Here is a 15427-nt window from a genome sequence, read left to right as displayed (position 1 = left end):
GCAAAGAACCCAAATGAGATCCTCCAAGAGGAAGGCTGAACAAATGGGTTCCCCATCAGGTTCTGCTGCAAATTAGGACGCAGGGTTTCTCTGCAGAAACTTTCTCAACACCCAGGGCAGCACCGTGCTGTGCTTCACATGTGCTGCAGAGGGAACCTCACTGTGGATTCACATAATCTAAACTGGAAACTGAATTCAAAACAATGGGCAGCTTTTGCCAATAATACCACTCCTTTAAATGAAAACCACAAAGTCTGAAAAGTGGGACAAAAAAAGCACGTTACAAAGCCCTTCATGGTGTTGTAGATTTAGGACAAGCAAGTATCAAACAAAGGAAAGTTGTTTCGTCTTTCCTTTTTAAACAATTTGGTGGGGATATATAAAAGAATAGGGTCTCTCTAAATTCATTTGGAAACACAGAAATTTGTCCAAACACAACTGGAAAACAAAACTGAGCAAACAATTGAGAGAAATAATTCTGATCTGTAGCATTTTCACCCAGAACATTCTATCACTGCATAATGGGTAGAGGTTTGTAAGACACCAAGATAAACTAATGGAACTGAGAGAGAGCCCTAGAGCAACATTCCCAAATCTGGACGGCTAAATTCATGAAGCTGTAAAAAGAGACAAAATATAAAGTATACAGAGCACCTTTAACAGAAAGATTAACTGTACAGCCTCTACACCATCACACTGCACACGAGCTGCTTGAAGACACTGAGGGGCAGGTTACAGCACTGCTACCTGCTCTATTATTTGGTGCTAAAGGCTGAGGAGCTTTTCACATCTCCCACCTCTGTAAAACAGTCAACGTCTTGGGGATGCTTCTGAAAACACAAACCGTCTCAGTATGACTGGTACAAGTCTGCCAGCAAACCCATATCTCTTAAATAGATTTCTCTTCAGCAGGTCTGATAGCAAAGCAGGCTGTCTCCAAACTCACGGAGCTCAGGACAGGCCATCTCACCCGGGGCAAATACAAACTTGCATTAACTGAGCAGAGCATCACAACAAATGCCTTCCAATTTTATTTACTTGACTCGTGCCGTTATTATACCACACTCGGCATAAATAGAGTATCTGTTCACAAGCAGTTCTGAGCCTCAGGACAATGAATATTTTAAGATACTGAGATATAAGAGAAGAGTACGTGTGTGTGCATATATATATATATATATATATACACACACACAAACTAATTATCACTCCTCAAACTTGTAAAATTATATTCTCCTCTTTCTCTCTTATTATGCCTGGGATCCCTGGCCACCTCATGCTTTCTCACACGCACATCTTTAATACATGTCAAACTGAGGAAACAGGAAAAAAAGAAAGAAGAAAAAAAGACAGGGTTCAAATACTTTTCACTCTAAGGCACTAAAAGCACAGCCCCATAGGACATACTGCACAGCTCTGGCTTCTGAATAAGGGAAAGAAAGTCAAATTCGGTGCCATTTGACCCTCGTTCTGAGCAACAGTCCCAGCTGTGCGACGTCTCTGAAAGCTGAGCCTATGGGACTCAGTACAGCTCAGGTACTGAGTAAGGAAATACAAAATCTGACCCCTACATCCTCATTTTCTCCTGCCTGGAGGAAATAAATGCCAGCAGGGTTTTGAACTGTGGGCAGCAGATCAGCAGTACCCAGGGCTGCAGGCTCCTTTACATTGGGAGCTGTGCCCTGCCTAGTTTGTAGGTGGCACAGAATTTACTGAAATTTATTTCCCCACTATTCAACTTATGTTTAAAAACATGTTTCCTGTCTTTAAGGCTTAGCTGACCTTCCAAACCACAAACCAACACGATGCTGCCTTCCTGATTCCACAGGCAATTTCTGTGCCTCCTGCTACTGCAGCTCTCCACAAACCACGCGTGTTTCTGCCTCACCAGGCCCTGGTTTGCCTGGTAGCCCAAACTGGATTTCCCTGGATAAAACTGTTATCTCGAAATGAACCAAGAGCAGTCCTGAGGAAGCTGCCCATGTCCTGAGGAAGCTGCCCATGTCCTGAGGACATGTCCATCTCCACACCCAGGCTGCAGCGGAGACGCGAGGGGCTCCGGTTGCCTTGAGCAAGTCATTGGTGTCGGTCTGCTGAGAGTGAGGACAGGCATGAACATCAAGGCAGCTGTGGGTTACCCTGCTCTAATTACTGACACATTAAAGGGCTGGTACCCTAAATGCAGTTTAAGACACTCACTCATATTTGTCTTACTGAGGATTTTAACTATAAAAACTACTACTTCATCTCAAAAAGTAGGTGGGAAACGTGCAGGTCCTGCAGCAATCCCGGGCCTGCGGAGCTCCCTGCTGCAGCCCGAGGTCTGTGCTGGGGACCTTAGGAACGGGCTGCAGGCCGGCAGGGAGGGAGCAGCCCTCACAGGGCGCTCGGCTGCGGCACAGAGCTGCTGGAGCACCCGGCCAGCAGCCTCCCTGCAGCGGGGAGGGGAGGGAGGACTTGGGCCAGGGAGAGGCGGCCTCTGCCTCACCCGCTCCGTTCCATCAGCCTCTAGGCAGCAGCATCTGACTCGAGTAAGTATCTCTGGCAAAAGGAAAATCTTCTCCAAGTGTCATTCCTATTCTAGGTCAGCGAGGATTAATAAAAGTCAGAAGATACCTCCGCATCCCCCAGCTGTCCTAAACGTACTAGAAGAAAACCCTTTTATCTTATTTCCTCATTAACTCCCAATATTAGATGTTTTCCTGACTGCAAAGTGAACTACCTGAAAAATTAACAGGTGTAGCAAACTCCTGGAGCCCCCTTCCAGTCCATGATTTATTTTCCTCGCCAAAAACTTCCTTCTCTCCTCTTATGCTGTAATACACAGAGCCTCCACATATTGTATTCAGATTTTAATGTGACAGCACAAGAATTTCAAGCTCTACTGTTGGGGAGACAAATAATAAAAGCAGAGAAGAGAACAAGCCGGGGCATCCAGATGCAACCTGCAAGCCATTTCTAAACAGTTACCTTTTAACTTGTATTGTTCAAACTGCTAGCCTTAAAGAGCCACCAAAACAAGGCTGACTAATATCAGCTGTGCTTCTACTTCACAAATATTTGCCTCCTGGAAACAACACTATTAAAGTGGTGTAGCAGCAACCCAGATAAGTTTATATTGGAAAGTGATAAACAGTAATTGCACATATAGTCACATTAATCACATTACTATTTTAAGTGTATTTAATAACTGGAATAAGGGTTAGCAGTGATGAAAAGTAGCACAAAAGCTTGTGCTTCTTTAAAACATAATTGAATAATTTCCACAGGAAGCTAAAGTATCATTAATCAAAGATATAAAGAAATTACAATAATTACCCTGTAGCAAACCCTATTTCCTTCTAAAACACTATGAAATAAACATGCTGAAGGGCAGTCTTTTAACTGCTTGCTTGAAAGGGAAGGATGAAAATGTATTTGCAAAACGTGTTCCCAAATTGGAATTCATTTCCTATATTTAACCTGGAAGCATTTGCTAGACAGTTCTTTCTATAAAATGAGTTTCTATAGAACTCATTTGCTATAAAACTACTACTATAATCAGTAACATCATAACATGTCTAAGAAATAAACAACTTATTTTTTTAAATTGTCTCCCTGCCAGTTATGGACTTAAACATAACTTGAGACTATGTATGCATTTTGTTGCTGTTTGCAATTCACCTGTGACTCTTTCCGAGCAACACTGATAGATTAAGGCACTCCTTGAAAGCAAGGGCATTTTTTCCCTAAATAATGGTCTTCCAATGTAGGTCAAGGATTCTGCCTTGCTAACGAGACACTTGCAACAACAAAAACGACGTTTCAAAAAACACTCCAAAAGCAGTTTTTTCTAGATGCAAGCTTACAATGCTTCTATCTGTAACATGAAAATAAATTATTTCGATCCAAACTTTCTAAAATTAAGCAGACTGCAGACACCAAACTATATTTTCCCTTGCAGACTGAATTAATATGCTCTACTTTTCAGAGTTAAGATTTTCAATGCCTAAAATACATACATATATATATTTTTTATATATATATATACACACACTCTTTTTTTCGGGCTTTTTTGTAATCTGCCACGTAGAAGACATTACAAGGCTCTTGTCCCTAATCAGTGATCAAAGCTGTCAACTTGATGTTCCAGTTTTTCTAAAAAATTGCTTGACTGGTAAGGACAGAACTTAAATACTTAATTATGCAGTAAGTGCCCTTTCCTTGTATGAAGGCTCTCCAGAAGGCAAAAAAAGTGCACACAATATTCTCACCAGCTTAGTCCCATAATCCTTAAATACATATTATGGAATCCATCATAGGGGACTCCTTTACCTTCCCTGAAGTTGGATCAAGGGAGAAACTGGGACAAGATGAAGCTAGTGCAGCCACGGAATGGAATGCGGGACTTCTACTCCCAGCCCAGTGGATGTGAGCCGTGATGCAGGTGCTTTCATCCCTATCACATGCTCAACACCCATCTCTCCTGCAACCGCTTGCAGAGAATTACAGCTCTCCTTCTGTTTTACCTGGAGAAATCTCCTCAATTGCCTGCACATCTAGTCATTGCCACAATGATGTTTACCCAGATGTCTGAGTAGTTGCTCAAAGTTTTGCTGTTTCACACACTTACTTGTTTGGGAAGTTTAGGTTCCATAAACAATTTAAGTATAGACTAATCACACAATCCATGATCTCTAACAAAAATTGCAGCTTCTGTGATAATTTGTTTCAAACACCTGAGTTTCCAAATTAAATGTGAAAGGAGCTAAATGCCCTAAAGCAGATATATGGATTTTTTTTCCCCCTCTTTCAGATGGAGCACTAATAACCCAGTTTCTCTGTGAATAGCACTTTAGCACCTTATGGAGTAACTATTTATATTTTAATTTAATTTGGACGCAAGACTTACTCTGCCCACAGGGCTCATGGGATGAGCAGCATAATCTGATGTCAAATTATAGTTAGTAGCTTCACATATCATGCTTACTGGTCGCTCTTTCTTTTCTTCAGATGTCATAGCTGCAGCAGTCCTGAAAATAGAATATGTAACAGCACTAGAACATGCTGTGTCTGCAGATTGCTATTAAAAAGCATTTCTAGATGTTGCCTAATAGGAACTGTGTCCTACTTTTCCTATTTTTAAGCAGTTCACATTTCATTGTACAGGTACCTTTACTGTGATTTAAAAAGGCCATTAAATTATACAGCAAAGGGAAACTTAAATTTACAACAGATGAATTCTCTATTATTCTAAGGGGTTGAAGGGATGGAGAAAGGCAGTTAGGAGCATGAGGCAGAAATGGTGAGAAACGTTCTTCAAAGAGCCCATTTGGCCTTGCCCCACTTGTGTGACAGCAATGATGTTTGTTCAGTTTCTCATATTCCACGTCTCTCAAGGCCCTTCTTTAACCACTATTTCTGTTGCTGCAGCAATGGTGAGAAATAGGGCACCCAATACCTGCCCACATACAGTATCTCGATGGCAGGGAGGGCCACACTGTACACTTCTCATACCATTTAATTTTTTTCAGCAAAGAATTTGCAGTGTCCAGTATAAACTTAATGCTAAGGTAGCAAGAAAAATCATTACTCAACTATCCAGAAAAGGTCTAGACCAGCCAAGAAGGCAGACAAATGAGAAGAGCATTAGGCAAAACAATATAAATTAAATAAACTTGATGTTCCCTAAAGGATTCAAAAATAGATTCCTTGTTGGTAATTTACTGGATTGGTTCCTTTTTTAAATAGGCTATTTGCCAAAACTACAGCTGAATAACTCAAGTGACAAATGGAAATCCACATAACGTGGTTATATTACATAATCAAACTGTGCTTTGTTTTTTTATCTTAAAAATTAGTACTAACGATTATTTTTGTATAATTTGTATTTTTGTATAATTAAAAAGTCTCCTTGCTGGTACTCAGGAAAAGTAAATTTCAAGCTTTGTAATTAGAAATCACTGGAACACAGTGCAATATTAACACATGTTAAAAGATACATATTGTATAGCCTTAAACAGATGTCACTTACTGCTCATTCACAACAAAAATACAGTTGTCCTGCGACGGCTGTCCCGTTACTGGATGCTTGCAGGTTACTTTTCGTTCATTATGACTGTGGAGGAGAGACAAGAAACTGGTATAGACACTGCTCGACTAGATATTGAGCTTTTCAAGTCAGTTACATAAATCCAGCACAAGCACACAAGCCCAGCGAAGGCAATCACCAACGCTTCGTTATGAGCTGTAACTTCACGTCTCCCCTTATAACCCATCCATGCAAATGCTCACACTCCTTAAAAGAACCATTTAAAGAATTAAATACCCCACAAAATATTTTGGAGCAGATAATAAACACGGAGGAGAAAAGTCTGATTGGGTGCAAGGTACCAGAAGAGGGGCAGAAGAACCATAAATTTTCTCCCTATCAGCGACGTCTTCACTGCCTTGTGGCCCCTCTTTTGAGCTTTTCCAACCATAGAGCCCAGCTCAGCTTGCAAACAGGACGGTTTCTACCCCTCCAGCTTCCCAAGGCAGCGCGGGCTCAGCACGGCCATCTCCACATTCCCCGGGTTTCCTGAAAATTCCTTTGGATCAGGCAACTTCAGAGCGTGACTAATCGCAAGTTCCCTCCATACAAAAAGGCTAAGGGAGCATTTCCAGCCATACTCATGGCTGAAGGGCGTTTGCATGAACCTGCCCAAACCGAAACTGCCAGAGCATAGAGACAACCCAGTTCCGGGAACTTTTCTTGGTTTTGCTGCAGTTTACTGGAATTTTAAGTTGTAAGAGTCACAGAATTATAAGTTTAGCTTCTAAACAAGTTATAAAAGTGATGGTCAAGATGTAAAATCAAGTCACGGGGACTGTTGCTCCACGGCCGCTGCTGCCCGGAGCTGGGGCAGGCGGCGGAGGCTCCGCTTTGGGCAACGGGCACACGGTGACACGGGAACAGGCGACACTCGGACGTCCTGCACGGAGGTCACACACAACCCGAAGGGAAAACGTGGAGCAGGAGGAGGAAAAAAGCGGGGAGAGGAAGGAATGCCGTGACACAAACCTAAGTGAGAATGTTCTGAATCTATCTGAAGTCATATAGAGTCAGCCTTCCAAAAATATCCTAATATTTTGGGGCAAAATACATTTTTTCTTGCTACTCATACTAACATCAAGATGTACAAAGGTGTAGCTGATGTTTTCTCTAATTATATATAAAAGGCAAAAAATATCAGTGCAGACATGAAATCCAGTGGGCCATAATACACTTTAGCATTACAATATCTGTACAGTCGCTTCGCAGAGACAAGGTGAGGAAGATGAAGAACAGCCTTTGATTTCTCTTGAGCTTTGATGCAAATGAGGTCTTACAAGTGATCACTGAAAATCCAACTTGTACTACTAGGAAGTACGGCTGCTGTAAGCATGTTTGACTGGATATATGGATTTTAAACACTTTCATTTGAAAACTCCATCATTACTCATCCAAAATACTGCATTTTTGAGGTTAATTTAGCTCATATTTTGACAAGACTCCTCCAAATCCTGTGCAAGATGCAGAGGATCTTGATAATTATTTTCATAACCCTCCAACGCAACGGCAGGTGAAGGCATTTATTTTGAACTTAATCTGCAAACTAGGACTAAGTTCATTAAAAGCCTCCAAGGACATCCACAACCTTCATGACATCCCATTTAGGCAGCCGTTCAGTTATCCACAAACCATCCTTTGGGGTCCCCACAACACCTTAACGTTTTGGGTATTTATAACAACGCATGCCATTATTCTACCCCCGTCCAAACAAAACAAAAGGCTTTTTGCTTAAACATTAGACTATCAGAATATTCCGACGTCCGATTTTGCGTATTTCTGTGTCTGCAGTGACTGAGTCACTTTGATCCAAGCAGCTGGAAGCCACTGTGTTCATTCCCTCACCTAGGCAGAGAAGCAGCATCCAAGACACAGGAACACAGAGCTGCCCTTCCTCCTCTCCCTGGGCTGCCCTGGATAACACCAGACTCCCTGCACTCACGCACTGCTGGCCTTGTCCCAAAGGATGCAACTACCCCTTACTGTTCAGGCATCCCTGCTCAGGTCGTGTTACTGCTGTGTTAAATGCTAGAGCCAAAAAGGTAGGAAAACTCCCTCGTGTTTTATTGGTATTCACAGGTGTAATTGCCCAGACTTGGTTTGTGGCACGAACTGCTACTCATTAATATTTGTCACTGGGAGGCGTGGGGCTCCAGAAGCCAGCGCAGCTGGCTGGGACGACAGTATGAATATGCATTTCCATAGAAAATAAATCACAGTTCTTGCATCTACTGAGGTAACATTCTGTTCTTAATCCTTGCAGTGGCCCTGGACAGTGACCAAGTATAAAAGAATTAAAAAATAAAATAGGCAAAATAAGGTAAAATATCAACCCACTCTAATTGCTCAGAGGCAGCTTGCATTTTCAGATGTCTCAGTGCAACACAACTGATGGTAATTTATCAGAATAACTCAAACCTCTTTCTCATTAATTTTTAGACTTTTCTTCCCAATCCAGTCCTCTGAACATTGCAAGCCTGGTGCCCAGACCAGACCTTTGCACACAAGGAATCATCTTTTCCAGATCAGAAGTTCATAGCAACCTTGAATGTGACTGAGGTCGTTTGCCTCCCCCACCGCCTCTCCTTTCCACCCCCAGGCACTCCTGGAATGACTCTCTTGCAGTGACAGTACCATTCTGCTTGTTCTCACTAATGCTCAAAACATATATATAAAAAAAATAGAACTACCACTCTTGCTACCACCTTGCTAGTCTTAATCTGCTCAGTAAGTTCACAGTCGACAGGCATCTTAACAGTGACCAAACGGCCATGGATTTTAAAAAACCCTTCAAACAGATTTTTCAAGCAGCATTATTCAGTTTTTCAACAGACCCTACACAATTCCAGGGGTAGCATTTCCCAACAAAATCCCTCCCCGACTACAAGAAATGAGTTCCTCAGTACAACCAGCACCCCTTTGGCAGCCAGGATAGCTGGGAAGCAGAGCACAAGGAGGGAGGAAGGCAGCGCTGAGCAGAGCGCCCAGCACACGCTGCACACATATGCACCCATTCCCCACACACCAGAGCAGCGTGAGAGCACCAAAAAGGCCACAGGCACCAGGCTGCTGGGCCAAGGGCTTCTGGCACCCTGTGCTTTGTTCTCTTCCTGCTCCAGCACTTCCAACTTTCAATGAAACTTCATTCAACTTTGAATGATTGGGTGAAGCCAAGCCATTAATGGCAGAGCGGCTTGATATGAGGCACGGAATATGAGGAACAAGTGCAGCTAGCACAGTGCATAGCCCCATCTCCCCACTGCAGTCTTCTGAGACTCGTATGCCCATCTTTCCTATGGGCTAACAGCTTGCAGATGCTTTCAAATGCTTTTTGCTCTTTTTTTTCCCAGCTTTATCTTGCATTTTACAAGACTGCGAAACCGCAAGATAACCCCAGCATTCTGTGTGCAGCATTTTGCTCTGATCCAAAGTGCTATGAAACCAGCAAACTCAAAGTTCTGCCTGGTTTTGCCATTTTGAAATATTTTTTTTGGGATTGGGAATCAACTCAGAGACTGGCAGCTGAAATGGGACAGAAGATGCATGGCCCAGCTGTACACCACAATGGACACAGTCAAAAACACTGTCAAAAACACAGGATCTGATCATCCCTCCCCTGGAAAAGAGGTCACCAAGAGAGATCAACGTACCACGGTGGGGACGCTTGGTTCAGGGTCCCTCCATTGAAACATTTGGTTGAAATCCCTGTGCTCACAAAAGAGAAGGGGAAGAAAAGAATAAAGGCCCCATGGAACTGGGCCAGAACCCACAAAGACGCATCCGGCCTTCTCCCACCAAAGCTACAACCGGATGCCACTTCCAAGCTCCTCTCTCTGTCCCTTCTTTGCCTGCTCTCTTTAGAGGCTCCTCAATGCTAAGGCTTCTCCTTTGCTCGCTCTCTGCGTGCCCGTGCGAGCAAAGGCCGAGTTCGGCTTCACGGCAAGCACAGGAACAAGGTGAGGAGGCAGGAGGCAGCTCCCAGGCACTCTCCGCTCCTCCGCCTCGGAAGCAGCGTTCTTCCCGAGCCGCGGACACCATGGGACGGACACTGCAGGAAAACGGGAGCCGAGGAGCGACGGGTGAGAACGCATGTCGGGAGGCAGATAAGACCCACAGCCTGGCAATGCTCATGAGGCAACCACCGTCAGCCACCAACTTACTCTGAAGGACGTGAAGACGTTTTACGTGAAAAGCAGCTTTACCCATTTCCCATGCATATTTCGCTGCAAAGGAGGAACAAAAATTACAAGTAAAGGTAAGGAGGCAAGGCAGGAATTTCAACGGGAAGCTATCCTCTGTACAAGCATGCCGAAGTTTTGCATGGCCGTTGCAAGAAGAGATGAAACCAGAGACAAACATGGGACAAGTCTGGCCCAGCTTTATTCAAACTTCTGTGAAGTATTTCAATTCTGAACTGGGGAAAAAATACATCAGCAATTTTGCCTTATGCATTTGCTTTCTAATGCAAGAATGCCTCATTTCTAATTGAAAAAAAAATGCGGCAACTTACAGTTATCTAATAAAAAGTTGCCCAAGTTTGGAAAATATCTAAGTAAATGTAGTCCCTACACAACTGCTAGCAAGGATGTGGTCTGTGGTTGCACTAGCTCTCCTATTTTACTAAATCTGTAATGCCACATGGCACAATAAACAGCGCATGCAAGCACTTTTCAGTTCTTACTGGCACATCCAAGAGCCACGGGCCTTTTTTCAATTAAACTTTTAAGCAGCAACTATGCAAACCACTGCTCAGCTTCACTAGAAAACACACGGATAGGGTAACTTCTAACATGGGCAAATCCGAGAAAAAAGAGGGTGTAAAGAGAAAGTTTAAAAGCATATAAAGCGCTGACAGAGCTGCTAAAAACCGAAGTACTTCGTGTACCCACAGACACATTCATTTCCCAAAAGATCAAGCATGACTGCCCCAAAATCGTAAAACTTTCCTTCAGTAGGAACCTCCTAAACACAAATTTATATTCCTGTGACAATATTGCGAAAAACACAGGACCTTTTGTCACCTAATTGGATGCAATTAATAGGTTCTCACGATCTACTTCCAGGACAGTAACATTCCAATGTAAAACAGTATCTCTCTTTGTAGAGGTTATGTAATGAAGCACAAACACCAGCCTCAAATGGGGCAGCTGAAACCCACGCACTCCTCAGTGGCGAAACACCTAGGAAGGTTTGGTGAAGTAAAACAACACTTCTGCCTTGAATATCTACGTCCAGTTTTCCAAGGAGAAATGGGAGGTGGAGGAGCACCATGCGGCAGGACCAGGTGGGCCTGGGATGCTGCGGTGTGAAGCCGGGCCGTGGATACCCGACCACGAACACTGCCCCAGAGCCCATTTCCCTCACGCAGGAGGGAGGCTCCGGCACCTCCCAAAGGGAGAGGGCAGGCGAAGGAGGCCAAAGTTAATGTCGGGAAAGGGGAACAAAACGTCAGAGCCAACGGCTGTTCCGCTATGCCGAGCTAGTTCTCTTGGCTGCTCATATCAGGTCACGCAGATTATCAACCTGAAATCACTGAGTATCGCTGAGAGGTCTTCATTAGAAGCTATTAATTGATATTTATTTACGCATTGGGTGTTAAAGGTTTTTGAAACCAGAAACAGCCCTGACTTGGACATATATGGGACAAATGCACTTGGGCTGCATGATCACCACTGCATCGCTCCACGGACTGTAGCTTGGGAATTACTTCACAGATTTCATTTTCCTCAGCCATCCTCCACAAACCCAACCTTGATTTTTCATTGCCTTGCTTTAGAAGTTTTAGCAAATGCTAAAATGTTTTCTTCAGAGCTCACTGGACAGAAAATCACCTCCAAAAATGCTGTCGATGCGTAGCCCTAGGCCTGGTTCTGCAAGCCTTGGCCTGTTAGATTCATTACGGTATTTATTACTATCTAGCAAGGGTTAGTTAAGGAAAAAGAAATTAAAAGGCAATGCTGATTTATGCTTCCACTGCAAGTTACCATGTAAAACCTGAGGTTACTTTGCAGGAAAAGCTTACTCTACTAACAGTTCTTTTAGGAAAAAAAAAATTAGGAAAACCAGGAAAAAAAAAGAAGGAAAAGTAAAATCAGATTCCATTGGGCAAAACTAGATTCCATTGGACTTCAGCCTACCAGACCTCCACTTCTCTGGACGTTGCAGTCACTGTCCGTCTTGACTGTCCTGTCACTTAATCCTGTTTCCCTGCACACACACATCTCAGTTCAAAAGGGAACAACAGATTCTGTAATCAGAGGTTATATAAAAAGAAATAAAGAAAATCTAAGTTTTCTTTCAGTAAACAGAGTGTATTTGCTAACATGAACAATTACTCCTATGTGCATTTCCTCATCTCAGTTTCCTCAAGCATTCGGGACCATTTCCTGATAAACAAGTGCCCGAGCAAAGTTAGTAGCTTCTCTTCTCCAAATAGGAATCCTTAGCTAATTGTTATAATTTCTCCCTATTTACAGCCCACTGTTTTGGGGATTCTTTCCCCCATGTATACCAGATCACAAAATAAATAAATAAAATCAGGTTGCTGCCACACTAAACATTTCAGTTGATGTGGTCAACGTACTGTCAGATTGCAGATACTCACTTTGAAAGAAGATTCACCAATACAGCAAATCCAGGAGAATAGATAAGATATTTAACAGAGTAAAGCAACACTGTAGATTCATTTAAAACAATGCTTGGAAGTAAGGCCCATGTTACTACTGAATTAAACATTATCCAACACTTTCAGCATCATGGCTGCTATAACCATTGAAGACTTCTTCGCTGAGAAAGGCAATGAGCTGGTAAGCAGCTTTTGAACTTCGCCAGTGCTTTTTTCATTCAGTCATGTTCTATGTCGACAACATAAGGAGACAATTATAAAAATCTAAATTAGAACAACAGAGATCCCCACTTCCTGATCCTGGTCTCCCATAGCAATCTCCAAAGACAAATTGAAATAAAATACACTTTCAGAAGACAGCTCAAACAATCTACCTCAAAAACACAGTATCAAGCAGATATGAAATTAAATGAGGTGAATACCACCTTTCATGCTTGTTCATTTAAAAAAAAAAGTTTTATCTTGCAATAAACATTTTTATAATATAACCTAAACTCATTTCATTTAGTCTTAACAGTCTAGCTATAGCTAGGACATCGTTTACAAGGCACTTTCAAGCGTAATTACAAGAGTTACAACACAACTCAATTGCTCCATTAAACTGCTGCTGTCGCATTGTAAAGAGAAGTAAAGCTGCCTAATTTTACTGAGTTACAACCGCATTTTTTCCCTCTTTATTTTTTATTTCAGTAAAATGTTGCTTCCAATTCAATGTCAGGTTTTGAAGAGAAATTTGGTGAAATTATGTTGTGCTGCCTCACAAAACTAGCTAAGCACATCAGTAATGATATTCTGGTGGGCATTAATAACGGTAGTCAAGTATCTTATTTCTCAGGACAGTCCCAAATATCTAGGCATATCTTTCCCTTATGCTATCTGCTATTATTTATGATTATTACCCGTTTCTTTTTTCTAAAGATTATCCAAAACACAGCTTTAGCTACCATTGAAGCAAAGCCCCGTTTTATTTCTACCAACACAACATGCTGTAGAGAAACACTGTTCAGACATGTACACGACTTCCCTGCTTGCTTCCATACTCCCACAATCACATCTCTAGCAAAACCAGCCATTTTTTACTAAATAACAACACACTTCTATTAATTACACTGTACAGTTTTCAAAAGTAAGTCAAGCAACTTTAAGTTTTGATGAATGAGTTTGATGAAACACATCAGCCATAGCTAAACACTTCCCCGGTGTGTGGAGGGAGCAATTTGCTGCAGAGTAAATACTGGGAAAGATATCACATACTTTCTGACACACAGTGACATAATTTTGATTTTTTGTTCTGGAAACGTTCACACTTAATGCTCATCTGTTTGCAGTTAACACTCACATTGCAGATTAAAGGTTGTAGAGGAAAGAATAATACTACGTTTTAGTCTAGAAGAGTGGGCACCAACCAAGCTTGTCGGCAACCTTGACACAACGCCAGCTCAGAGCAGCAGAGAACGGCTCAAATTGCAAAAAGGCCCCATTTCCTCCCCTTTCTCTGTCTTCAAGTTGTTTGTTCGACACAATTCTTCATCTTATTACCTTCAAAAGCACGGCTAAAAATTTAGCAGGCTGCAACATAATCTGCAAATACTCCTTTTCAGGGAGTGTCTGTGTATATATATATTCATATATATGTATGTATATATATTCTGAAGGATTGTTGAGCATGTTACTTCACTCCGGTGTTAACTGTTCCTGCATGTCTGTGCAGGCCATTGCCAGGGAGCAGCGCCAGAGCGGAGGGACCTGAATCCTGACGTGCTGTGAGGGGCCCGTGGGCTCCTCCTCCGGCGAGTTCAGCTTTGACTGTCAGAACAAGTGACTGTCCAGGGCTAATTGATGCTGTTAATGTAAAGAACACCTGTCAGCAATAACCCAGGAACAGCCCTTTACGGAGCTGAATCCACCTTCCATGCTGTTTAATAGGATCAGGCTGCAGCTACAAGCCCTGGCTTTACTAGAAAGCCCAGATCGTCCCTCGCTCCCATCAGAAAGCACCAGGAGCTCTGCAAACTGACGAGGCCTGTCAACCCCCACACAAAATTACGTATGGTTTCCTCTAGGTAGCGATTTAGCAGTTTTTACTCTACATTTTCCCATCTCAGTGCCAAGTTTCTTAAGAAAAAATGACACCGCAGTTGGGGCCAATCTCTGAAGTAACAGCAATAGTTTATGAAGTCTCCAGCAATGTTATTTTTCATTGCTGGGCAAGGAAGCAGAACAACTGAAGGGTAAGGACAACAAAACATTCTTTGCAGATACAAAATATACTGCTTTCTTAAATAAACAAAAGAAAAGAATGTGATATAATAACCGCACGAAAAAAAAAAAAAACATTCTGGCTTGCACTACATGAGAAAACTCATTAGAATTATTTACGTGCTTTAATGCAGCCCAACAGATATTTCAAAAGTCATTTACCTAACAGGCTATATCACTATTCATTTTATCAGATGAAATTTCAGTACTCCATCTGATTAAGAGTTACTGTCCACTACTCAGTGCTTAAATGCAGACTGTCAATCACTTTGAAGCCGGCTGGTTTTGTCTAATCCAGCCACTGGCTCTACACTTTTGAAATTTTCACTCGACAAAAATCATTTCTTGGCTCCCTCCTCTCATCTCTGGTTTCAACGCCTACACAGATTGTTTTGCAGATTGGACTCAGTTCTTTCATAAATGCAGAGGAATGACTATAGCCTATTTAAAAAATGAATCGTCAGTGGATTTTA

The 15427-nt window shown here is 42.3% G+C and overlaps 1 protein-coding gene across 1 annotated transcript in view; it reads right to left on the bottom strand.

Moving 5' to 3' along the window:
* LOC112944175 (pleckstrin homology domain-containing family A member 5-like) overlaps nucleotides 1-15427 on the bottom strand; it is a 150536-nt gene that overhangs the window by 61456 nt on the left and 73653 nt on the right. The window contains exons 3-4 of the mRNA XM_026035559.1: nucleotides 6014-6097; nucleotides 4892-5012 (exon numbers count right to left, since the gene is read on the bottom strand). Of these exons, the coding sequence (XP_025891344.1) occupies nucleotides 4892-4999 (108 nt within the window). The 5' untranslated portion in view covers nucleotides 5000-5012; nucleotides 6014-6097. The remainder of the gene's footprint in view (nucleotides 1-4891; nucleotides 5013-6013; nucleotides 6098-15427) is intronic.

The sequence above is a fragment of the Nothoprocta perdicaria genome, unplaced genomic scaffold (genome assembly GCF_003342845.1).
Source record: "Nothoprocta perdicaria isolate Ctin4 unplaced genomic scaffold, notPer1 scaffold_161, whole genome shotgun sequence".
In the NCBI taxonomy this organism is placed as follows: domain Eukaryota; kingdom Metazoa; phylum Chordata; class Aves; order Tinamiformes; family Tinamidae; genus Nothoprocta; species Nothoprocta perdicaria.
The sequence above is the reverse complement of the archived record's forward strand: the minus strand, read 5'-3'. Positions and strand labels throughout refer to the sequence as shown.